The sequence below is a fragment of the Hordeum vulgare genome, chromosome 2H (assembly GCF_904849725.1).
Source record: "Hordeum vulgare subsp. vulgare chromosome 2H, MorexV3_pseudomolecules_assembly, whole genome shotgun sequence".
In the NCBI taxonomy this organism is placed as follows: Eukaryota; Viridiplantae; Streptophyta; class Magnoliopsida; order Poales; family Poaceae; genus Hordeum; species Hordeum vulgare.
The window spans coordinates 633463054-633488750 of record NC_058519.1 but is presented as its reverse complement, the minus strand read 5'-3'; the positions used below and the strand labels follow the sequence as shown (position 1 = coordinate 633488750).

The window sequence follows — 25697 nt, the reverse complement described above, 5'->3', positions numbered from 1 at the left end:
TAAAGAAACCAACCACTGCGTTTATCCTTCTATTCTGACCAAAAAAATGGATGACTCGATGAAAAACAACACGAACCGCCCGCTCATGCAATTTAGTGCAAAGTCATCTCTAATTACATGCAATTTTCCACATTTTCTAAATTAGGGAAATTATTCCGCTCAGACAACCATGACTGAACAAACCAACCCCAGCCCCATCCCGCTCACTCTCGGCCCTCAATTTTATCACAAAATCCACTAATTTGTGTTCTAAGTGAGCCAGTGATCTTCGATGCCACGATGGCAGACCAAAGGCAAAGGGCAAGGGCGGCAATTACCTTCCTATCTTAGTCCTAGTACCTCCTCATTCCATACTAGACTCACCTGTCATCCCCTGCTCTAGCATGACGACGCCACCTCATGCATTGCCACAAAACAAGAAAGCTATGAATAGAAATGTTCACCCAAAGCATGAAAATGTCTATGTTTCCCTCATCTTCCCTCCCTCGTGTGCACATGCCTAATTTGTGGTACAAATTTATTCCCCTCATTTTCTATCTTTCTATCTGTTATATCTACAACTATTTGTAGGTCACCAATTTTGCCAATTATATGCTCCAATAAACGAAATGAAAGAGAGGGCATATCAAGTTGGAACCTTGAGTTCCTCCAAAAAAAATGAGACAAAGGTGTGGCACTGATACCTTTTATAGCCCCTAACACGGCAATACTGAGAGTTGGAAGAACTAATAATAAAGTGCTAAAATCATGATTTACTAAGGATAACCGCTCACATCCTAAAACATAGCTAAACAACAAGTAAATTCAAAACACATTACCCCAATACATGGAGCTTCAAGCTTCACCAGCCACACGACATGTTCTTTAGTTCTGCGCCGATTCATTGCCGCCTTGGAATGGTAGCTTCCATCATCTTCATTGTAACGAATACCTGAAATTGGTCCAGCGCTAGACTGATGCGCGTTGGTTACAACGGCCATGAACAACATAGCATTCGGCATTTCGAATTCACACCTATTGGCATTAAAATACAACAGATTATCTCATTCAACTCCTAGCAGGATTCGAGTCATCACTGAAATCTCGAAGAATGAAGATCATAGATTAGCAATCTGAGAAAGTAAATAATGATGAGAAATTTGGAAGAAGAAGACCGTAGACCAGCAACCTGAGAAAGGAAATGATCATGAGAACAACAATGAAGATACTATTGTCACGTGAGCTGATTACATGATGGTGTAAAAAATTGATTGGAACATTATGGACAGAATTGATATTTTTTGTTAAGCTGGAAATCAAAAACACCGTGTCAACTTATAAAAGCAACGGAAAAACATAATTTATAAAAGCAACGGAAAAACATACTTGCTGATTCATTCAACAACATGAGAGCTCACACTAAGTTCAAGTGGCTTCCTTTAAAAAAAACATTATTGATCATGAACTGTTCAGCAAAGAGAGAAGTTTATGAATATAGGCTACTACCGTGTGTTATAAGGGAATTTTTCCTTTTTTGCCACTCTAGTTTTTGCCAATTTTCCTCATGCCACTCTAAATTTTGTCATTTCACTTTTGCCATTCCTAACTTTTGACAATTATCACAATTGCCATTTTATGGCAAAATCAAAATAATTTTATTTCACTTTTTCCACTCTTAGAATTTGACAATGTATCACAATTGCCACTCTGAAAATTTTGTTTATGCCATGAAACGACAATTATGATAATTGTCAAAAGCTAAGAATAGAAAAGGTGAAATGTTAACATTTAGAGTGGCATAAGGAAAAATGGCAAAAGCTAGTGGCAAAAAGTAAATTTTCCCATATTATATATGCGACCAATACTTCTCATAAGTGAGAAAACGCATTGCTTGCAAGAACGTGCTTGCCTAACTTGATCTCAACTATTTGTATGCGAGCTTTACAAATTTTGCATACTGTATTAGATATGTCTCTCCGTTCTCAGGTTTTTAATTAGAATAAACATGATACTATGCAATTTCTCCTCACCCTCGCCGGTGTTGTCAACAGTATGGTTATGGCTCACCCATGGTGTGCTTCGGCAATGATCACCTTTGGTGCGCATTAAGGTGCAGGCCGTGCTGGCTAATGCAATGTTGTCACATGATCATGTAATGGTAATAAGATCTCCGGGTGAAACAACATGCATGAAAACAAGCAAACGTCAGACTATTATACTTGACTACCAGGTAGTCTTTCAGTCATAATTTGGTACAAAAACACCTCACCAAATCCACAAGGAGAATTAAAATACAGTGCCAGCTACGGGCAAAAACACAGGTAAACTAGAGTAGCTGCAACAAGCAAACGTCTTTCTGAATTCAGTCTCGTCAGACTACTATACTTGACTATCAGGTAGTCTTTCAGTGAGAAAACTTGACTGTTAGAATATATTGTATAGAAGAGTAGTTCAAACTTCTATCTCTCTATCCTGTCGTCTTTATCTCTCTGACTTTCTATCTCTGTAAACGATCTTCTCATCAACTTGTAAGCCAAGGCAGTCCTTGTATAAATACCAATGCGGCCCGAGCAAAGGGTTTAACGCTTCCACAATATTTTACATGGTAACAGCGCCTCTTCCTCAATAGATTGAAAGAGATCGCATCTAGATACCCTCCATGGCTTAGTAGATGTCGAGCGCCGCCACAACTCCCAGCACCATGGGCGCGCTCTCCACCACCTCATCATCCATCTTTGCCTCCTCCTCCACAGCCACCACCACACCTCTCGGACCGCCACCTCAAGAGAAGCTCACGAGGAGCAACTTCCTGCTATGGAAGGCCATCGTGCTACCCCCAAATCAAGGGTGCACAGATGGAGCACCACCTCGACGTGAAGAGCCCGGCACCACCGTAGACTCTCACCATCACCAAGGACGGGAAAGAAGAGCAAGTCGCCAACTTCGCCCGATCTCTTTGGTATGCACAACAGCAACAACTCCAAGGGTATCTGATGGGGTCACTTTCCGCGATATCCTTTCCCAGGTCGTCATGCTACAGACGTCGGCCGAGGTGTGGCGCGCCATCCATGCCATGTTTAATGCTCAAAGTCAAGCTCATGCGATCAATACTCGCATTGAGCTCACGAATCTGCAAAAAAGGTACTATGACTATGGCTGAGTACCTTGGAAAAATTAAAACTCTCACAGATGAAGTTGCTTGTACCGGCATCGCCCTCTATGATGCGAAGATCACGTCCAAGATCCTCGCCAGCCTCGACCTGGAATATAATCCAGTCATGTCGGTGCTCGCGGCTCGGGTGGAGTCTGTCACGGTTCAGGAGTTATACAGTCAACTCCTGAGCTTTGATGCCCGCCTCACCCTCCTCCATGGCACTAATCTTCGCCAATCGTCTGCTAACTCGGCCTACCGCGGTCGTGGTCGCGGGCGTGGGAACCAACGCGGCGGTAGTCGAGGTGCCTCTCCAGATGATGGAGGTCGCCCTACTGGTGGAGGCTACGGTGGGTCCTCCGGCAACACCAGCGGTGGCAGTGGTTTTGTTGGAATTATGCCTAGAGGCAATGATAAATAAGTTATTATTATAATTCATGTATCAAGATAATCGTTTATTATCCATGCTATAATTGTATTAAATGAAGACTTAGATACATGTGTGGATACATAGATAAAACATTGTCCCTAGCAAGCCTCTAGTTGGCTAGCCAGTTGATCAAGGATAGTCAAGGTCTTCTGACTATGTACAAGATGTTGTTGCTTGATAACTGGATCACATCATTGAGTGAATCATGTGATGGACTAGACCCAAACTAATGAAAGTAGCATGTTGATCGTGTCATTTTGTTGCTACTGTTTTCTGTGTGTCAAGTATTTATTCCTATGACCATAAGATCATATAACTCACTGGCACCGGAGAAATGCCTTGCGTATATCAAACGTCACAGCGTAACTAGGTGACTATAAAGATACTCTACAGGTATCTTCGAAGGTGTCCGTTGAGTTAGTATGGATCAAGACTGAGATTTGTCACTCCGTGTGACGGAGAGGTATCTCGGGGCCCACTCGGTAATACAACATCACACACAAGCCTTGCAAGCAATGTGACTTAATGTAAGTCACGGGATCTTATATTACGGAACGAGTAAAGAGACTTGCCGGTAAACGAGATTGAAATAGGTATGCGGATACTCACGATCGAATCTCGGGCAAGTAACATACCGAAGGACAAAGGGAATGACATACGGGATTATATGAATCCTTGGCACTGAGGTTCAATCGATAAGATCTTCGTAGAATACGTAGGATCCAATATGGGCATCCAGGTCCCGCTATTGGATATTGACCGAGGAGTTCCTCGGGTCATGTCTACATAGTTCTCGAACCCGCAGGGTCTGCACACTTAAGGTTCGGCGATGTTTTATGCGTATTTGAGTTATATGGTTGGTTACCAAATGTTGTTCGGAGTTCCGGATAGGATCACGGACATCACGAGGGTTTCCGGAATGGTCCGGAAACGAAGATTGATATATAGGATGACCTCATTTGATTACCGGAAAGTTTTCGGGCATTACCGGGAATGTACCGGGAGTGACGAATGGGTTCCGGATGTTCACCGGAGGGGGCAGCCCACCCGGAGGAAGCCCATAGGCCTTAGGGGTGCCGCACCAGCCCTTAGTGGGCTGGTGGGACAGCCCAAGAGGCCCTATGAGCAGGAGATAAAGAAATCAAAGGGAAAAAAAGGGAAGTGGGAAGGAAGGGAAGGACTCCACCTTCCAATCCTAGTTGGACTAGGATTGCAGGTGGACTCCTCCACCCTTGGTTCGGCCGACCCCTTGGGGCTCCCTTGAGCCTCAAGGCAAGTCCCTCCCCCTCCCTCCTATATATATTGGGGTATTAGGGCTGATTTGAGACAACTTTGCCACGGCAGCCCGACCACATACCTCCACGGTTTTTCCTCTAGATCGTATTTCTGCGGAGCTTGGGCGGAGCCCTGCTGGGATAGATCACCACCAACCTCCGGAGCGCCATCACGCTGCCGGAGAACTCATCTACCTCTCCGTCTCTCTTGCTGGATCAAGAAGGCCGAGATCATCGTCGCGTTGTACGTGTGCTGAACGCGGAGGTGTCGTCCGTTCGGCGCTAGATTGGATCGTGGGACGAAGAGTACGACTACGGTGATTTCAATCACACAAGCTGTTTCATTACATCGTCCGCGTTTCTTAACGCTTACCGTTGTGCGGTCTACAAGGGTACGTAGATCGGAAATCCCCTCTCGTAGATGGACATCACCATGATAGGTATTGCGTGTGCATAGGAAAAATTTTGTTTCCCGTACCACGTTCCCCAACAGTGGCATCATGAGCTAAGTTCATGCGTAGATGTCATCTCGAGTAGAACACAAAAGTTTTTGTGGGCGGTGATGGGCGATTTGCTGCCCTCCTTAGTCTTTTCTTGATTCCGCGGTATTGTTGGAATACAAGGTCGGGCCTGTGGGCCATGGACCTGGTATCCTCCTGCTATTGCGTCCGGTCGGCTACCGTCGTTGACGGTGGAGGTTGAGCCCTCTTGCGTGCCGACTGTGCTGTTGCTTCTAGTCCGGGCTCCTCTTCGTTGATGTGCAGGCCTCTTCTTATGGTGTCATGGTGAGATGGCGCGGGGGCCTCAAGACCGTGTTGGTGCAGGGTGTAGGTTGGTTTGGTGGCAGGCTCCGGAGCGCTCGAGGTGCAGGTTGGGATCGGGGGAAACCCGTGTCGGCTCGGTCGACACTGACGTGGTGACGTCTTTGGGTGTCACTGAACATTCCTGGAGGGCGTCGGGGGCTACCCTTCCTCTCGCCTTGTCGCGTACCGGGGGAAACCCTTGGCAGCAGCGTTGTCATCGTCGCATTCCTTCTTGGAGGTGTTGATGGGTACCGGTGCTTTGGAGTCCTGGAGCTTGGTGGGAGACTCTTGATGGGCGCAGCAGTCGCGAGTCTTTTGTGTTTTTTGTTGATGCGCTGATGTCGGCATTTGTTTCTTTTATACTTTTTTTTTCATTTCTTTTGAACGTGACTGTGTTGTTTCTGTCCCAACGCCTATCCTTGGATGTTCTGACTGGTTTTTGTAATACAAAACGAGGAAAACTCTTTTTCGTCATTATAGCAAGCAATACAATGCAATGGACATCTGCACATGTGGTCGACATACCTCTGTTGTTGCTTTCTCACCCAAAGTGAATTGGAGTACAACGCTAGGTCTTCGGACTACATTTAAGGAAACTAATTATTGTCCTTAAACATAGTGATGACAACATAAATAGCAAGTTAACTAGGACATTAATTTTACCCAGGAGTAAGTTTTTACCCAGGACATTAATTTTCCTCCGAGTGACCTTTCTTATCTCCACCACAACTAAACCATTGTACAAGCACATTGTTCCATTGCGATGGTATTACTGTAAAAGGGATGATAGGTTGCTAGTGTATGATATTATCTCCATGGGTAGCCTAGCAAAAACACTTCACGGTAATACATATACTGTACGATGCTACCATACGCTTGTCTTTACAATTTCTAAAGTTTTTGATACTCCCTCCGTTCCGAAATATAAAACCTTAGATTTGACTATAGACTATATACGAAATAAAATAAATGAATCTATTTTTTAAAATATGACTATATACATTCATATGTACTCCCTCTGTTCCTAAATATAAGTCTTTTAAGTGATTTCACTAGGGGACTATACATACGAAGCAAAATGAATGAATCTATACTTTAAAGTATGTCTATATACATCTGTATTTAGTCCTGTGATGGAATCTTTAAAAAGACTTATATTATGAAACGGAGGGAGTAGTATATAGTAAAATCTTTAAAAAGTTTTATATTAAGAAACGAGGAAGTACATCACTAATTCATGAGGTGTGAACCTAGGTGAACGAGGTTCTGGCCCAGCTCCACTGGACTGGGAGTCGGGAGCAGCGGTTAGGCATCTCACTTGCTGCTGCACGCGGTGTGGCGGTGATCCACTTAGCTGGACCATCGAGCTGCCATGGCAACATCGTCTTCCAACATCCTGCTCATCTACGAAGCGCCACCGATACTTCAAAAATCTATGTATCGTCGTTCAGTACTTTACCGATACTCCGATACTTTAGATACGCCTTCGATACGAGTATCCCTGAAGTATTGTTTTTTTAATTTAAAAATAAAAGAAGAAAAAATGCCGATACGGGTATTCCTGAAGAATCGTCGTTCAGTATTGCTCACGCCTTGATGTATAGTTGATCTGTTCATATAGATAGTGGACGTGTACTGTACTGACATAGTAGTTGAATAAAAGTGCTTGCTAAGGATGTTGCTTGTTAGGTAAAATTACTTGTGATGTTGTTGGCTTGCTGCTTGTTGATTTTGATGACGTAAAATGTTGCTGCCTCCTATTGCTATGGAAAGAGATACAACTATAAATTATGGCATATTTTAGCTTTCTTCGTCATTAGTTCAACATTATTGGTGTGTATTGCTTTCTTATTTTAATTATCGTCATGTTCATAGGTAACATTGTGTTCTCTATATTGTTATCAAGAAAAAACTTTTAAAACGTTAAAAAAGAGTAGTACCTCCTTTATTATTTGGCTCACTCATGAAATTCAAGGTTGCTCTTTATATATGTTTGTCCTTTGACAATCTCAAGTTCTAAACTTTAAAAGGCTTGTGAATTTTATGTTGTCATGTTAACAGATATTACAATCCAAATTCGATTGGGGTAGTCTATGGTCGTGTTTCCTTTTGATGATAGTGAGATTTTTAAAATGAAAAACAAGTAGGCTTGGAAGCAATTAGGCAATGAATGGGGCAGTATTTTGATTTTATCTCACACATTTTATTATGTTAGTTTTTATTACATGTTATTTTATCATTATTTATATATGCTTGTCATATTGCCGTATTGCTGTTTTTAAAAATTATCGTTCCGTATCGCCGGTGCTTCCTATCTCCTGTCACCCACGATGCATGTGTGTCAGAGCATGGCCTTATTACACTTGGTGTGTATTCCAATGCCTCTGGCTATACCCTGCGCCTGAGGTCACCAGCAATAGGTCTGTCTCTCAGAAAACCGACATGTACAGCTTTGGCATCCTACTGCTGGAGCTTCTCACCCGCAAGGACCCAGCAAAGAGCACAAGGAGGGATTAGATTTGGCACAGTGGGTGTCGTCCGTTCTACGTGAGGAGTGGACAATGAAGGTGTTCGAAATGGAGCTCCTAGGACAGGAGCAGAAGGACGAGCAAGAGGAGAGCATGATGCAACTTCTTCAGCTCGCTATAAACTGTTGCAGTCAAGACGCCGACTCGAGGCCTACAATGTCTGATGTCGTGCAGCATATCGAGGTAATCCACATAGTTCTGACTCCTGACCAAGAAACTTGCACATCGTAGTGAATGAAAGTTGATTGGTCACATTTGCATTCAATTGTCATATATTTTCGGAACCCCCACCCCTTTCAGCTATTGGAAATATGCCCTATAGACAATAATAATTACTTATTATTATATTTCTTTATTCATGATAATTGTTTATTATTCATGTTATAATTGTATTGATTGGAAACACAATGCTTGTGTGGATACATAGACAATACACTGTCCCTAGTAAGCCTCTAGTTGACTAGCTCGTTGATCAAAGATGGTCAAGGTTTCCTGACCATAGGCAAGTGTTGTCACTTGATAACGGGATCACATCATTAGGAGAATCATGTGATGGACTAGACCCAAACTAATAGACATAGCATGTTGATCGTGTCATTTTGTTGCTACTGTTTTCTGCGTGTCAAGTATTTGTTCCTATGACCATGAGATCATATAACTCACTGACACCGGAGGAATGCTTCGTGTGTATCAAATGTCGCAACGTAACTGGGTGACTATAAAGATGCTCTACAGGTATATCCGAAGGTGTTCGTTGAGTTAGTATGGATCGAGACTGGGATTTGTCACTCCGTGTGACGGAGAGGTATCCCGGGGCCCACTCGGTAATACAACATCACACACAAGCCTTGCAAGCAAAGTGACTTAGTGTAAGTTGCGGGATCTTGTATTACGGAACGAGTAAAGAGACTTGCCGGTAAACGAGATTGAAATAGGTATGCGGATACTGACGATCGAATCTCGGGCAAGTAACATACCGAAGGACAAAGGAAATGACATACGGGATTATATGAATCCTTGGCACTGAGGTCCAAACGATAAGATCTTCGTAGAATATGTGGGATCCAATATGGGCATCCAGATCCCGCTATTGGATATTGACCGAGAAGTCACTCGGGTCATGTCTGCATAGTTCTCGAACCCGCAGGGTCTGCACACTTAAGGTTCAACGTTGTTTTATGCGTATTTGAGTTATATGGTTGGTTACCGAATGTTGTTCGGAGTCCCGGATGAGATCACGGACGTCACGAGGGTTTCCGAAATGGTCCGAAAAAGAAGATTGATATATAGGATGACCTCATTTGATTACCGGAAGGTTTTCGGAGTTACCGGGAATGACGAATGGGTTCCGGGTGTTCACCGGGGGGGGGGGCAACCCACCCCGGGGAAGCCCATAGACCTTGGGGGTGGCGCACCAGCCCTTAGTGGGCTGGTGGGACAGCCCAAGAAGGCCCTATGCGCCATAGGAAGAAAATCAAAGAGAAAAAAAAGGGGAGGTGGGAAAAGGGAGAAGGACTCCACCTTCCAAACCTAGTTGGATTCGGTTTGGAAGGGGAGGACTTCCCCCCCTTGGCTCGGCCGACCCCCTTGGGGCTCCTTGAGCCTCAAGGCAAGGCCCCCCCTCTCCCACCTATATATACGGAGGTTTTAGGGCTGATTTGCAAAAACTTTGCCACGGCAGCCCGACCACATATCTCCACGGTTTTTCCTCTAGATCGCGTTCCTGCGGAGCTCGGGCGAAGCCCTGCTGAGATTAGATCACCACCAACCTCCGGAGCGCCGTCATGCTGCCGGAGAACTCATCTACCTCTTTCTCTCTCTTGCTGGATCAAGAAGGCCGAGATCATCGTCGAGCTGTACGTGTGCTGAACGCGGAGGTGTCGTCCGTTCGGCACTAGATCGGATCGGATCGTGGGACGATTCATGGGACGGTCCGCGGGGCGGATCGAGGGACGTGAGGACGTTCCACTACATCAACCGCGTTCACTAACGCTTCTGTTGTGCGATCTACAAGGGTACGTAGATCGGAAATCCCCTCTCGTAGATGGACATCACCATGATAGGTCTTCGTGTGCGTAGGAATTTTTTTGTTTCCCATGCGACGTTCCCCAACAGTGGCATCATGAGCTAGGTTCATGCGTAGATCTCTTCTCGAGTAGAACACAAAAGTTTTTGTGGGCGGTGATGTGCGTTTTGCTGCCCTCCTTAGTCTTTTCTTGATTCCGCGGTATTGTTAGATCGAAGCGGCTCGGACCGACATTACTCGTACGCTTACGAGAGACTTGTTTCATCGCTACGAGTAACTTCGTTGCTCAAAGATGACCGGCGAGTGTCGGTTTCTCCAACTTTAGCTGAATCGGATTTGACCGAGGAGGTCCTTGGATGAGGTTAAATAGCAATTCATACATCTCCGTTGTGGTGTTTGCGTAAGTAAGATGCGATCCTACTAGATACCCATGGTCACCACGTAAAACATCCAACAACAATTAGAGGACGTCTAACTTGTTTTTGCAGGGTATGCTTGTGATGTGATATGGCCAACGATGTGATGTGATATATTGGATGTATGAGATGATCATGTTGTAATAGTTAATATCGACTTGCACGTCGATGGTACGGCAACCGGCAGGAGCCATAGGGTTGTCTTTAAACTAACGTTTGTGCATGCAGATGCGTTTACTATATTGCTAGGACGTAGCTTTAATAGTAATAGCATGAGTAGCACGACAACCCCGATGGTGACACGTTGATGGAGATCATGGTGTGACGCCGGTGACAAGAAGATCGTGCCGGTGCTTTGGTGATGGAGATCAAGAAGCACATGATGATGGCCATATCATGTCACTTATGAATTGCATGTGATGTTAATCCTTTATGCACCTTATCTTGCTTAGAACGACGGTAGCATTATGAGGTGATCTCTCACTAAAATTTCAAGACGAAATTGTTTTCTCCCCGACTGTGCACCATTGCGACAGTTCTTCGTTTCGAGACACCACGTGATGATCGGGTGTGATAGACTCAACGTTCACATACAACGGGTGCAAAACAGTTGCACACGCGGAACACTCGGGTTAAGCTTGACGAGCCTAGCATGTGCAGACATGGCCTCGGAACACATGAGACCGAAAGGTCAAGCATGAATCGTATAGTTGATATGATTAGCATAAAGATGCTTACCACTGAAACTATTCTCGACTCACGTGATGATCATGTACCACTCAAATGACTAGAGAGATGTACTTTTTGAGTGGGAGTTCTTAAGTAATATGATTAATTGAACTAATTGTCATGAACATAGTCTTATGGTCTTTGCGAATTACGATGTAGCTTGCGCTCTAGCTCTACTGTTTTTATATGTTCCTAGAGAAAATTTAGTTGAAAGTTGATAGTAGCAAACTTTGCAGAGGATTGTCCTCGTTGCTGCGCAGAAGGCTTATGTCCTTAATGCACCACTCGGTGTGCTAAACCTCGAGCGTCGTCTGTGGATGTTGTGAACATCCGACATACACGTTTTTGATGACTACACGATAGTTCAGTGCAAAATACTTAATGGCTTAGAAGCAAGGCGCCGAAGACGTTTTGAAACGTCACGGAACATAAGTGATGTTCTAAAGAGATGAAATTGTGATTTCATTCTTGTGCCCTTGTTAAGAGGTACGAGACCTCCAACAAGATTCTTTGTCCACAAAGTAAAGGAGAAAAGCTCAATCGTTGAGCGTGCGCTCAGATTGTCTGAGTACGACAATCGCTTGAATCAAATGGGAGTTAATCATCCAGATGAGATAGTGATGGTTCTCCAAAGTCACTGTCACCAAGCTGTGAGAGCTTCGTGATGAACTATAACATATCAAGGATAGATACAATGATCCTTGAGCGATTTGCGATGTTTGACACTGCGAAAGTAGAAATCAAGAAGGAGCATCAATAGTTGATGGTTAGTAAAACCACTAAGTTTTAAGAAAGGCAAGGGCTAGAAGGGATACTTCGTGAAACGGCAAAACAGTTGCTGCACTAATTAAGAGACCCAAGATTAAACCCAAACCGGGACTAAGTGCTTCTGTTATGAGGGGAACGGTCACTGAGGCGGAGCAACTCTAGATACTTGGTAGATAAGAAGGCTGGCAAAAGTCGAAAGAAGTATATTTGATATACATGATGTTGATGTGTACTTTGCTAGTACTCCTAGTAGCACGAGGGTATTGGATACCGGTTCGGTTGCTAAGTGATTAGTAACACGAAATGAAAGCTACGGCATAAACGGAGACTAGCTAAAGGCGAGGTGACGATACGTGTTGGAAGTGTTTCCAAGGTTGATATGATCAAACGTCGCACACTCCCTCTACCACCGGGATTGGTGTTAAACCTAAATAATTATTATTTGGTGCTTGCGTTAAGCATGAACATGATTGGATCGTGTTTATTGCAATACGATTATTCATTTAAAGAGAATAATGGTTACTCTATTTGCTTGAATAATCACCTTCAATGGTTTATTGAATCTCGATCGTAGTGTTACACATGTTCATGATATTGGTGCCAAAAGATACGAGGTAATGATGATAGTACCACTTACTTGTGGCACTGCCGCTTGAGTCATGTTGGTATAAATTGCATGAAGAGGCTCCATGCTGATGGATCTTTATACTCACTTGATTTTGAATCACTAGTGACATGCAAATCATACCACATGAGCAAGGCCTTGTTTTCATTGAGATGAAACAAGATAGTAACTTGTTGGAAGTGATACATTTTGATGTATGCAGTCCAATGGGTGCTGAGGCACGCAATGGATATCATTATGTTCTTACTTCAATGACGATTTGAGTAGATACAAGAGTATTTACTTAATGAATCACAAGTCTGAAATATTGAAAAGTTCAATTCTGTTTCGGAGTGAAGTTCATCGTAACAAGAGGATAAACTGTCTACGATATGATCATAGAAATGAATATCTGAGTTACGAGTTTTGGTACGGAGTTAAGACAATGTGGAAATTGTTTCGCAGTTCATGCCACCTAGAACATCATAGTGTGATGATGTGTCTGAACGTCATAGCCACGCACTATTTGGTAAGGTGCATGCTATGATGTCTCTTATCGAATTACCACTATCGTTTATGGGTTATGCATTAGAGACAACCGCATTCACTTTAAATAGGGCACTGCGTATTTCCGTTGAGATGACATAGTATAGACTGAGGTTTAGAGAAATCTAAACTGTCGTTTCTTGAAAGTTTGAGGTGTGAATTTGAGTAAGACTGAAAACCCGACCACGGCAGAATAAAGAGGATAGACGAAGGTCGTCTTCTATGCCTTAGCCGTAGACTCTAAAGTATGCCATGCTGAGTACCGCACCTGATGTGTGCCTTGCAGCAAGTCTGTTAAGAGGTACGCAGAGTGATCCAGGATTGAATCACTGATTAGCGGTCAAAGTTATCCTTAGTAACTAAATAGACTAAGGAATTTTTTTTTTGATTATGGAGGTGGTTAAAGAGTTCGTCGTAAAGGGTTACATCGATGCAAGCTTTGACACTAATCCGAATAACTATGAGTAGTGAAACGGATTCGTATAGTAGAGTAGATATTTGGAGCATTTCCGAATAGCACGTAGTAGCAGCATCTATGATATGACATAAATATTTGTAAAGAACGCACGGGATCTAAAAGTTTCAGAACCGTTGACTAAAACCTCTCTCACGAGCAAGACGTGATCAGACCCCAGAACTATATGGGTGTTGGATTCGTTGAAATCACATGGTGATGTGAACTAGATTATTGACTCTAGTGCAAGTGGGAGACTGTTGGAAATATGCCCTAGAGGCAATAATAATTAGTTATTATTATATTTCTTTGTTCATGATAATCGATTATTATCCATGCTATAATTGTATTGATTGGAAACACAATACTTGTGTGGATACATAGACAAAACACTGTCCCTAGTAAGCCTCTAGTTGACTAGCTCGTTGATCAAAGATGGTCAAGGTTTCCTGACCATAGGCAAGTGTTGTCACTTGATAACGGGATCACATCATTAGGAGAATCATGTGATGGACTAGACCCAAACTAATAGACGTAGCATGTTGATCGTGTCATTTTGTTGCTACTGTTTTCTGCGTGTCAAGTATTTGTTCCTATGACCATGAGATCATATAACTCACTGACACCGGAGGAATGCTTTGTGTGTATCAAATGTTGCAACGTAACTGGGTGACTATAAAGATGCTCTACAGGTATATCCGAAGGTGTTCGTTGAGTTAGTATGGATCGAGACTGGGATTTGTCACTCCGTGTGATGGAGAGGTATCTCGGGGCCCACTCGGTAATACAACATCACACACAAGCCTTGCAAGCAAAGTGACTTAGTGTAAGTTGCGGGATCTTGTATTAAGGAACGAGTAAAGAGACTTGCCGGTAAACGAGATTGAAATAGGTATGCGGATACTGACGATCGAATCTCGGGCAAGTAACATACCGAAGGACAAAGGGAATGACATACGGGATTATATGAATCCTTGGCACTGAGGTTCAAACGATAAGATCTTCGTAGAATATGTGGGATCCAATATGGGCATCCAGGTCCCGCTATTGGATATTGACCGAGAAGTCACTCGGGTCATGTCTGCATAGTTCTCGAACCCGCAGGGTCTGCACACTTAAGGTTCGACGTTGTTTTATGCGTATTTGAGTTATATGGTTGGTTACCGAATGTTGTTCGGAGTCCTGGATGAGATCACGGACGTCACGAGGGTTTCCGGAATGGTCCGGAGATATATAGGATGACCTCATTTGATTACCGGAAGGTTTTCGGAGTTACCGGGAATGTACCGGGAATGACGAATGGGTTCCGGGTGTTCACCGGGGGGGGCAACCCATCCCGGGGAAGCCCATAGGCTTTGGGGGTGGCGCACCAGCCCTTAGTGGGCTGGTGGGACAGCCCAAGAAGGCCCTATGCGCCATAGGAAGAAAATCAAAGAGAAAAGAAAAAAAAGGGAGGTGAGAAAAGGGAGAAGGACTCCACCTTCCAAACCTAGTTGGATTCGGTTTGGAAGGGGAGGACTTCCCCCCTTGGCTCGGCCGACCCCGTTGGGGCTCCTTGAGCCTCAAGGCAAGCCCCCCCCCCTCTCCCACCTATATATACAGAGGTTTTAGGGCTGATTTGCAAAAACTTTGCCACGGCAGCCCGACCACATATCTCCACGGTTTTTCCTCTAGATCGCGTTTCTGCGGAGCTCGGGCGGAGCCCTGCTGAGATTAGATCACCACCAACCTCCGGAGTGCCGTCACGCTGCCGGAGAACTCATCTACCTCTCTGTCTCTCTTGCTGGATCAAGAAGGCCGAGATCATCGTCCAGCTGTACGTGTGCTGAACGCGGAGGTGCCGTCCGTTCGGCACTAGATCGGATCGGATCGTGGGACGGATCGCGGGACGGTTCGTGGGACGGTTCGCGGGGCGGATCGAGGGACGTGAGGACGTTCCACTACATCAACCGCGTTCACTAACGCTTCTGTTGTGCGATCTACAAGGGTACGTAGATTGGAAATCCCCTCTCGTAGATGATCATCATCATGATAGGTCTTCGTGCGTGTAGGAAAATTTTTGTTTCCCATGCGACGTTCCCCAACATCAGCTGGTTATCCTGGAGAACTACTACCCTGGGAAACAATGTTTTTCACTGCAAGTTTGTAATGGATCACCTCTTCTACATGTTATTGGCATAAATACTCTTACACTATTCCAAAATGAAACATCGGGTTCGTGATTCTACCAGCTAAGCTGAAATGCTTAGATATACGAATTTTTTCCCCAAAAGTTATGGCCAGCGAAGAAACACTAATGAAGAAACGCAATCATGTTTTCTTTAGACTGATGTTTCAGGAGAAGGGATTGTCCCGTTCCTCTTCATGTTCAATTCTGCAATTACAACAGAAATACGCATCGGATTGTTTCATACAGCGGAAATAAACATCAACTCTACAGATCACAGATGAATAGTGGAGCACATCAAGCCAAGAATTAGAATGTTCAGTGCCTTGCTTGAGCTGTCGAGCAGGAGCAGCGCCAAGCGACCACGTCTCCAAACGAAGGCTACGCATGCGCGCTCTCCGAGTCCTCTCTCCTACGCCACCGTGCCTTGTGGATCATCTCCACCGAGGAGTAGTGGAGACAGAACCGCTCGCGTCGCCCCGGGGCGACTCGGGCGCCCTAGCCGCCGCCGCCCTCGACCTCCCTCCTCCACTGCTTCCCCGCCGCCGCCGGAGGAGGCCGACGAGCGAAGCTCGCTCGGCGGACGGCGGGCCTTCCTCCCTTCTTCATGAAGGGATCCTCTGGCTGAGATGCGACGGCGTTTCTGGGCGTACGGCATGGAGGCGGAGTTTGCGTGCTCGGACGGCGGCCCGGTGGGATCCTGGCGGCGCTGCGGGGGCTGCCGGTGGATCTGGAGTTCACAACCCCAGATCGGTTCTCCTTCTCGGATGATGCTGGATCTGAACATAGTGGTGGCGCCATCCCCTTCGTCAGGGATGACGGTCAGGTGGTGGGTCCTTGTGGCGTTGCCGGTGGCGGCGGATCTTGGGATCCCGCTCCCGGGGACGTCGCAGGATGTGGTGGCCCGTGCAGGAGAGATGGGTTCTTCGAACAGATCTGGGTAAAAGCTTGATTTCGGCTACTGCCAAAGCCGGCGATGGTGGCGTTGTCTACGTCGTCTCCTTCCTGAAGGCATCGCCGAGGAGAAGTTCAAGGCCACTCTTTGCTACCTCCGGGGGAAACCCTAGATCAGTAGATCGGATGACGGCGATGCTCTGGTGTCGTTTCCCTCTTGGAGGCGTCATTCATGGAGGTACACACGGGCTCGAGGGATCATTGGTCGGCATCAACGATGGAGTGGCGTTCCTTGTGACACATCGACGTCGTGGAGTCTCGGCGGCGAGGCGCAGCAAAGTCTCGACGACGGATGCGTGATGATGAGCGCGCGTAGGGAGGAGGCGATGTCTGGCGCCGTGGGGGCATCGACGGCAGGCCTTGCAAGGTCGATGCGTCAGTAATTCTTCTGAAGATGGATTGATGGAAAGCGGCGGCGACGACCTATGAGGGTGCGTTGGACTGGTTTGTGCCCCTGACCCGGTATGTGGCTCGGTCGGGCCCTCCTACTTTAGATGTTAGGCTAGGTGAGAGGTCTGGGTATATGGCTCACACTTTCTGCACCCCTTCATCATTGGATAGGAGTAGCGACAGATATTGCCAAGAGGACGGCTTCAGATATATTGATGTATTGCTTTGTAAGATCTTTGTGGATAATTAATAAAAGGGATGGACTATGCAGTGGCGCCGCACCTTGGCGCTCCCGTGCAGCGGCTGCTGTACACATGCATACACATGCATTGCAAATCCATGATCCATTAGTATTACTAAGTTAAGTATTGTCATCATTTAAAAAAAAAAGCTAAGTATTGCCATAACGCGGCTAGTCCCCTCTCTCTCTCTCCTATGCATGCATGGGATGAAATCAACAAAGATTTTCATTAATGTTTGAAATTCAAAAAGTTTTATTTACAAAACCGTTAATTCAATCGATGATCCGCTTTCACCATTGACTTTCTCGCGATGAGTTCTTCGAAACTAGATCCCATGTTGACATGTTTCGTCAATTTTTTTTTCATTCATACTTGCCACATTTTTTGACTCAGTTGCCATATTATTAACCACTTACCTGTGTGAGAAAAATAACTTGATTGACACTTTTTAATATTGTTTCGTACAAAACCTTGCAGCAGTTTTCATTATACATGATGTAAAAAAATGTCATGGGTTGTGTTTGCCAATTTAAATATATCAACTTGTCATATTTACATACAACTTTGTCAGAAAACTATTTTGTGTGCTTGTTAGTTTAACTATGCCGAGTTGTCATATTTAAAAACGATGATCAAAAAAGATTTCTTTTGATCACCGGTTCTAAATATATTGAGTTGTCATATTTTTACCTGTAATCGCTTAAAAAAAGTTGTTTGTGCTTGTCATTTTGATTATGTCGAGATGTAATATTTATACGTAATTTTAAAAAAATTGATGATTAAGTTATTTTTATCAGACAAGTAATTACTTACTAATATGATAAGTAAGTGTAACAAATGTGGTAAGTACGAGAAAAAAAAGTTGTCAAAACATGTTAAGATGGGATCTAGTTTTGAAGATTTCGTCGAAACAAAGTCAACGACAAAAACGGATCATTGATCGAATTAACGGTTTAAGAGATAAAAGTTTTTGAATTCCGATCATTTAGAATAAACGTGATGACATCATGTATGCATGCATGACCCGCCGTCCGGGATGTTGAGAATGCGGCGCTTCTGGATAGATTTTTCTTTAATACAATGGCTGCATGCATCTTCCAGATGATGTAGAGGACGGGGTCATCCTAATCTCCACCGACGCCTGCGTGGAAGAGCTTGCCAGGCGCTGCCGCGGGGGAGCAGACCGTGCACTGCAGGGTGCGGGGAGGGATTCAGGGAGATGGCACTGCAGGGAGGTGGAGGAGCTTGTTGTCAAGGTGGGCGAGGCGGCGCCGGAGAGGATTCGGAAGCAGTCGGAGGGATTCAGGCATTCAGCGGCGGCTTCGAGCTGGGGCGTTATCTCGCAGGACGGCGTGGAGGCAGACACGAGCAATGGGCTGGATTGTGGGTTTACTCATTAGTGGGCCCTTTGTCAGTTCATTTTTTCTCTATAAATTCTGGCTGAGCCAAGCCCACTCTGCCTACACGCTAGGTCCGCCCCATTTATATGACGAGTGATCTAAAAAAAATGTATATGACGAGTAATTCTTAAAGAAATTGTATATTGACGAGTACCCGTCAAAAAAATGTATATGACGAATAATTCTTAAAGAAAATGTATAAATGTACTCCCTCCATCTCAAAATAAGTGACTCAAAATGACTTAATTTTGCACTAACTTCAGTACAAAGTTCAATCACTTTTGAGTCACTTATTTTGAGAGGAGGGAGTATATGACAAGTAATTCTTAACGAAAATGTATATTGACGAGTGACGATGATATTTTGCCTAAAAAAATGCATATGACGATGATTTGCAAGAATTTTCAGTCCTAAGCGTGAAACCATCAAGAATTTTCAGTGCACCTTGTGTATTTGCCGCCTTAATTTAAATGGACCTCGACAGCCAAATATTTTCTGCACATGAAGCATGTTGCTGCACCTTGTAAAATATCCCCAGCTAACTTTGGTTTTTCCTTGAATCATCCAAGGGAAGACCCAAATGCCAAAACAAGTACGCAGGATAGACGATAAGAGGGAACTTTTGAGTTCTTATTTGCTTGTTTAATGCTCCCTCCGTCCGAAATTACTTGTCACAAAAATGAATAGATGTATCTAGAACTAAAATACATCTTAATATATCCGTTCCTACGACAAGTATTTTTGGACGGATGGAGTAATTGTTTATTATTCCCTTTGTTCCTAAATACGAAGTACAAGTCTTTTTAGAGTTTTCACTAAAAAAATACATACGGATGTATATAAACATATTATAAAGTGTAGATTCACTCTTTTTGCTCCGTATGTAGTTCCTTAATGAAAAATCTCTAAAAAGATTTATATTTAGAAACAAATGGGTATATACAGCTCCATGGCAACCAGGCTGAAATCTTTTGCAAAAAAAAAGGCAATCAGACTGAAGTGCTCACTGCTCAGCCTCTGTCAGAAAAAGGGATCATGTACAAGTAAGCTGTCTTCATGCGGACCCCTTTGGTCACCGTTTAGCATGATCAGTTAGCTACCATACAAACGGACAATAAGAAAAGAAGATGAAACCCAAACTACTTACGTCAGGGAACCCTTAAAAAAAGGCCACACAATTCCTCCTCGACATCATCGACGTGTGTTGTTGCATCCGCTCGCTGCATCGGATTACTCGGCTGAACATAAATATTTCTCTTATTCAATTCGGTAGCAGTTGTCATGGAACGGAGTAAAAGTATATAGTACATGTTCTTTCTTGTAGACCAGCTGATCAATTCCATGGAGATCTGGGCGACCACCAACAAAAGAAGCTTCCATTGATTGCGTTATATGTTATACAGAGTCCATTCTTCTGAAGTGGTATGTTTGGTTCCACCATGTCCATCCCTATGTCTATACTGAATTTGTTAGACTTCACTCTGGGTCTTCTTCCACGAGATTAGCAATTTGGATTTAAAATCTTCACTTCCTTGTTTAATCGACTCCAATCTGTTTTCTTCATGTTAAAAACATTGTTTCATTTTCCCTGCAAGGAAGCAACCATGCACAGTTACTCAGAACGTACCATGAAGCTTTTCTTCAAAATTCATAGCAGAACTGAACAGTGAATATTAAGCTTACTCTCTCCTACGTTGTACTTCCTCTAGCGATGGAACCCATGAACAAACACAATTGATTCTCTGCAGTGCTGTGTAAATATCCGGAGTGGTAAAAACATGTTGGGGATATCGCTTATCAGGAACTTATCGGTCGACCTAGGATAAGAGGTAAATCGTCCGATTTATCGGCATATCGGTCAGCTTATCGATCGATTTATCTTATCAGTCACACACCGGTAAGCGATAAATCGGCCGATTTATCGGCATATCGGGGGATATCTAGAACAGTAATAGCGACCCCTTTTTCCAAAAAGGAAGAAGCAAAACATCAACCTAGATCGGTTGTCTTCGACGGCTAGAGGAGATGTTTTGTATCTAAATGAACTCTAATGGAATATGAACAACACCTACATTAGCCCAATGGGAATCTGAAATCCCTACCAGTTTATTGGTAATTAACCCAAGGAAAATCAGCACTCTTACCGTCTTATGTACTTTTTTTATTTGTTTCCTTATGTTGGATTAAATTTGACTTTTAGCACTACCAAACTATTTTGTAGGTCAAATTGTCTGGCAAGGTTGAACATGTTCCTTGGTACTTCCAAAGATGGATCATCCAAAAAATATAGTAACACAACTTATCCCAGAAGAGCATAGGTCGAAATGGATTGCACGTAGCAATCATAATGTGAAATGTTTTACAGAAGAGGAGATAAGAAGATTTACCAACAACTATGGAATTATACTTGGTAGAGGTGCTTTTGGAGAAGTTTATCAAGGAGTCCTTGAGGACAAAAGTAAGGTTGCAGTCAAGAAGTTTATCTACAATGTAAAAGAAAATTTTGCCAGAGAGTTGATCGTCCACCGTGAGATCAATCACAAGAATGTAGTAAGATTAGTCGGCTACTGTATAGATGAAAATGCTCTGATGGTGGTCATGGAGTATATTCCTAAAGGAAATCTGAGTAACATACTTCACCACGATAGTAGTCCCATCGCTTTGGATACACGGCTAAGAATTGCCATTGAATGTGCAGAAGCTTTGGGCTATATGCATTCACAAATGTATACTCAGGTCATTCATGGTGATATAAAGCCTGCTAATATACTGCTGGATGATGGACTCGGCGCAAAAATATCTGACTTTGGAATATCAAGACTAGTCAACACTGAAAATACTCTATATACTCTAAATGTGATAGGAAGTATAGGTTACATGGATCCTCTGTTTGCTCAGAATGGCCGCCTCACAGCAAAGAGTGATGTATATAGTTTTGGAGTTGTGCTCCTGGAATTGATAACCAGAAAAAAAGCAAGAACAGATGATGGGGAGATTGGCTTGGTTGAAAGCTTTATTCAATCCCTTTCAAAAGGGATTAGCAGGGTGAAGGAGATGTTTGATCCTGAAATTGTAACATCGAGCGACATGAAGACTACCGAAGAGATTGCTAGGTTGGCAGGTAAATGCTTGAGGATGGAACACAACAAACGCCCTGAGATGTTAGAAGTTGCAGAACGCCTTCGAAAACTTAGAAAGGCTCCACATCAGGTACAAGAAAGACTAGCTCTGTTTTCTTGGGTGAGAAAAGCTCTAGCTGAAACACCATCGCTGAAAAGCGGTAGCAGTAGCCAAAACATGAAAACTGGAGCTCCCGCGGAAACAACGCCAAACACACCATCACAAGAAAACAATACGAGTAACCCGAAAACAGGCATTGTGGCTCCAGCCAAAGCGGCACTATCACAGGAAAGTGTGGGAACTTTTATTTTTAGGCCAACAGTGACTAGCCAAAGGTTCGAGCTGGACGACCTACTTCGAGCACGGGCTGAAATTCTGGGCATGGGCATAGGCACAATCGGGGCAACATACAAAGCAACGCTTGATAGTGGATATGAGCTGGTGGTCAAGAGGCTGAGGGGTGTGCACTTGCCGAAGGTGGAGTTTGAGCAGCAAATCACGCTTATCGGCTCCATCCAGAACAGGCACATTGTGCCACTACAGTGGTATTACTGTAAAAAGGATGAGAGGTTGCTAGTGTATGATATCATCCCTATGGGCAGCCTAGCAAAAGCACTTCATGGTAAAGGTTCTGGCCCAGCTCCACTGGACTGGGAGCAGCGGTTGGCTATCTCACTAGCTGCTGCGCGGGGTGTGCAGGCTATCCATTTAGCTGGACCATCGAGCTGCCATGGCAACATCAAGTCTTCTAACATCCTGCTCACAGGAACCCACGATGCATGTGTGTCGGAGCACGGCCTGATAACACTAGTTGACATGTATTCCAAGGCCTCGGGCTACCGTGCGCCTGAACTCACTAGCGATAGGCAGGTTTCTCAGAAAACCGACGTGTATAGCTTTGGCATCCTACTGCTGGAGCTTCTGACCTGCAAGGCTCCGGCAAATAGTGATATGGAGGGAGTTCATTTGGCACAGTGGGTGCGTTCCGTTGTTCATGCTGAGTGGACAGCGTCGGTCTTCGACGCGGAGCTCCGAGGACAGGAGAAGGACGGGAAACAAGAGTGCATGGTGCGACTTTTGTGGCTTGCCTTAAACTGTTGCAGTGAATATCCCAACAAGAGGCCTACAATGCCTAAAGTTGTGCAGCAAATCGAAGAGATTGAAAGAGGAAGTAAACTAGCTCCAGCCAAAACACCATCTCTGGAAAGCAGTAGCAGTTGCCAAAACGTGAGAACTGTAGCTCCAGCTGAAAAGACGTCATCACAAGAAAGCAGTGGCAGTAGCCCCAAAACGGGAATTGTGGCTGCATCCAAAGTGACACTATCACAGGTAAGCCGTGATAGTACACAAAATGTGGGAACTTCTATCATTGGGCCGACAATGACAGACCAATTGTTCCACCTGAAAGACCTGCTTGGGGCATCGACTGAAGTTCTGGGCAAGGGTACAGTCGGGACAACATACAGAGCAACACTAGATAGTGGATATGAGCTGGTGGTCAAGAGGCTGAAAGATGTGGACTTGGGGGAGGCGGTCTTTAAGCGGCTTGTCACGCTGTTTGGTGCCATCCAGAACAAACACGTAGCGCCACTTCTAACGTATTACTATAGCAAGGACGAGAAGTTCCTAGTGTATAATGCCATCCCCATGGGCAGCCTAGCAAAAGTACTCCACGGTAATGTATACACTGTACAATGATGTCATCCTTTACATTTTTCTGAAGTGTTTGATGCATCACTAATTTCATGATGTGTGAATCTAGGTGACCAAGGTTCTGGCCCAGCTCCATTGGACTGGGAGCAGCGGTCAGCCATCTCACTTGGTGCTGCGCGCGGTTTGGCGGCGATCCACTTAGCTGGACTATCGAGCTGCCATGGCAACATCAAGTCTTCCAACATCCTGCTCACCGGCACTGACGACGCATGTGTGTCAGAGCACGGCCTGATAACACTTGGTGTGTATTACAATGCCTCCGGTTACCGCGCACCTGAGGTCACCCACAATAGGTGGGTCTCTCAGAAAGCTGATGTGTATAGCTTTGGCATCCTGATGCTGGAGCTTCTCAGCCGGAAGGCTCCAGCAAAGAGCATACAGAATAAGCAGGGAATGGATTTGGCACGGTGGGTGTGTTCCATCACACCTGAGGAGTGGACAGAGAAGGTGTTCGACGTGGAGCTCCTAGGGCAGGAGCAGAAGGGCGGGGAAGTGAACTGCATGTTGCGATTTCTGCAGCTCGCCCTAAATTGTTGCAGTCAATATGCCGACTGGAGGCCTGCAATGTCTTATGTCGTGCAGCAGATTGAGGAGATCCGACAATCCTGACCAAGAACCCCGCACATCAATTTGAGTAAGAGCTGGTTGCTCACAATTGCACCCAAATCAGTTTGTTATCCGGGAGAACTACTATCTTGGAAAAGAATGCTTTTCAGTGCAAGTTTGTAATCGAGAACCTGTCCTACATGTTATTGGCATATATACTCTGCACTATCCCACAATGAAAGTTTGGTTCATGATTCTACCAGATATGCTGCAATGCTTAGCTATATGTAATGAATAAAAACCTGCTATACTGTTTTTTATAGTAGACATTATAGAACTGGCAGATCTAGACTTTGACGATGGGGATGCCACGCTTAGCTCTCACAATTTGAATGTCATTTACAAATGTCGCAAATTTAACAAATTAGCTAAATTAAAGTACAATTCACACATTTTTGAATCCACGCGGAGGGCTGGCACACAGAAACGATATTTTTTTCAGACAAAATTCACGAAGGGAGGATTTTACTTACCCTCTGTAGCTGATTCACTGTGAGGTCTGGTCGTGCCCGAGGTCGAGGCTGCGCTGCCTATTAGCTCAATGCCCAACGAAGAAACACATCGATGCAATGTTATGACTCGTGTTTCCAGAAAAGGGACCGTCCCATTCCTCTTCATGTTCAATTCTGAAATTACAACAGAGATGGGCATCGATTTGTTTCATTCAACAGAAATAAGCATCAATCCTACAGAATAAAGATGGACAGAACACAATCACATCAAGGCAAAAATTAAAATGTTCGGTACCTTGCTCGAGCAGGAGCAGCGTCAACCGACCACCTCTCCGAACGAAGTCCACGCACGCATTCCCAGTGCTCTCATTTCGCCTCCGTAGCTCTTGACTCTTGTAGCAGCTCCATCGACGCCGGCGTGGAAGAGCTTGCCAGGCGCTGCCGCGCTGGAGCAGACGGTGCACTGGAGGGTGCGGGGAGGGAGTCAGGGAGATGATGCATCGGCGCCAGTCGCTGGAGCTGGAGGAGCTTGCCGGAAAGGCGGGCGCAGCGGCGCCGGAGTGGTGGGACCGGAAGCAGTCGGAGGTCGGATGGAATTAGGGATTCAGGCATTCAGCGGCGGCGTGCAGCGGCTTCGAGCTAGAGCACTCTCTCTCTCTCTCTCAAGAAGTGGGCTGGATTACGAGCTTAGTCATGAGTGGGCCTTTGCCACTTCACTTTTTACAGCCCAGCCGACCTACACGCTAGGCCCACCCCATGTATAGGACGACGATGATTTTCTAGAAAAATGAGAACAACTAGTTGACGAACGCTCATTGGGAGCTCCCAACAATCAATACCACGCATCATCATTTGACGCGTTCTCAGCCACCGTCATATGTTTATTTTTCGTATTTTGAGCTTTTTTGGATTTTATTTCTTTATTTTTTCCCACGTGTTTTCGGT

At 44.7% G+C, this 25697-nt stretch overlaps 1 protein-coding gene, 1 long non-coding RNA gene and 1 other non-coding gene across 3 annotated transcripts; 2 read left to right on the top strand and 1 right to left on the bottom strand.

The window, feature by feature from the left end:
* Positions 1 to 3191: 3191 nt before the first annotated feature.
* LOC123433751 lies at positions 3192 to 3330 on the top strand. Its single transcript, XR_006625077.1, has one exon. It is a non-coding gene; the product is annotated as a small nucleolar RNA Z247 (small nucleolar RNA).
* A 16471-nt stretch (positions 3331 to 19801) lies between these two features.
* On the bottom strand, positions 19802 to 25418 carry LOC123428126. The gene is made up of 2 exons (XR_006622484.1): positions 25048 to 25418; positions 19802 to 20449 (listed from the first exon to the last, which is right to left on the bottom strand). It is a non-coding gene; the product is annotated as an uncharacterized LOC123428126 (long non-coding RNA).
* Positions 20456 to 24340, top strand: LOC123428125 (receptor like protein kinase S.2-like). Its single transcript, XM_045112290.1, has 2 exons — positions 20456 to 23656; positions 23744 to 24340. The coding sequence occupies exons 1-2, from the start codon at positions 21130 to 21132 to the stop codon at positions 24301 to 24303; spliced, it is 3087 nt and encodes a 1028-aa protein (XP_044968225.1). The 5' UTR covers positions 20456 to 21129; the 3' UTR covers positions 24304 to 24340.
* Positions 25419 to 25697: the final 279 nt, after the last annotated feature.

Coding starts and splice junctions, on each gene's coding strand:
- LOC123428125 (XM_045112290.1), top strand. CDS start 21,130: ATGGATCATCCAAAAAATATAGTAACACAACTTATCCCAGAAGAGCAT. Junction 23,657..23,743: donor CCTAGCAAAAGTACTCCACG/GTAATGTATACA, acceptor GTGTGAATCTAG/GTGACCAAGGTTCTGGCCCA.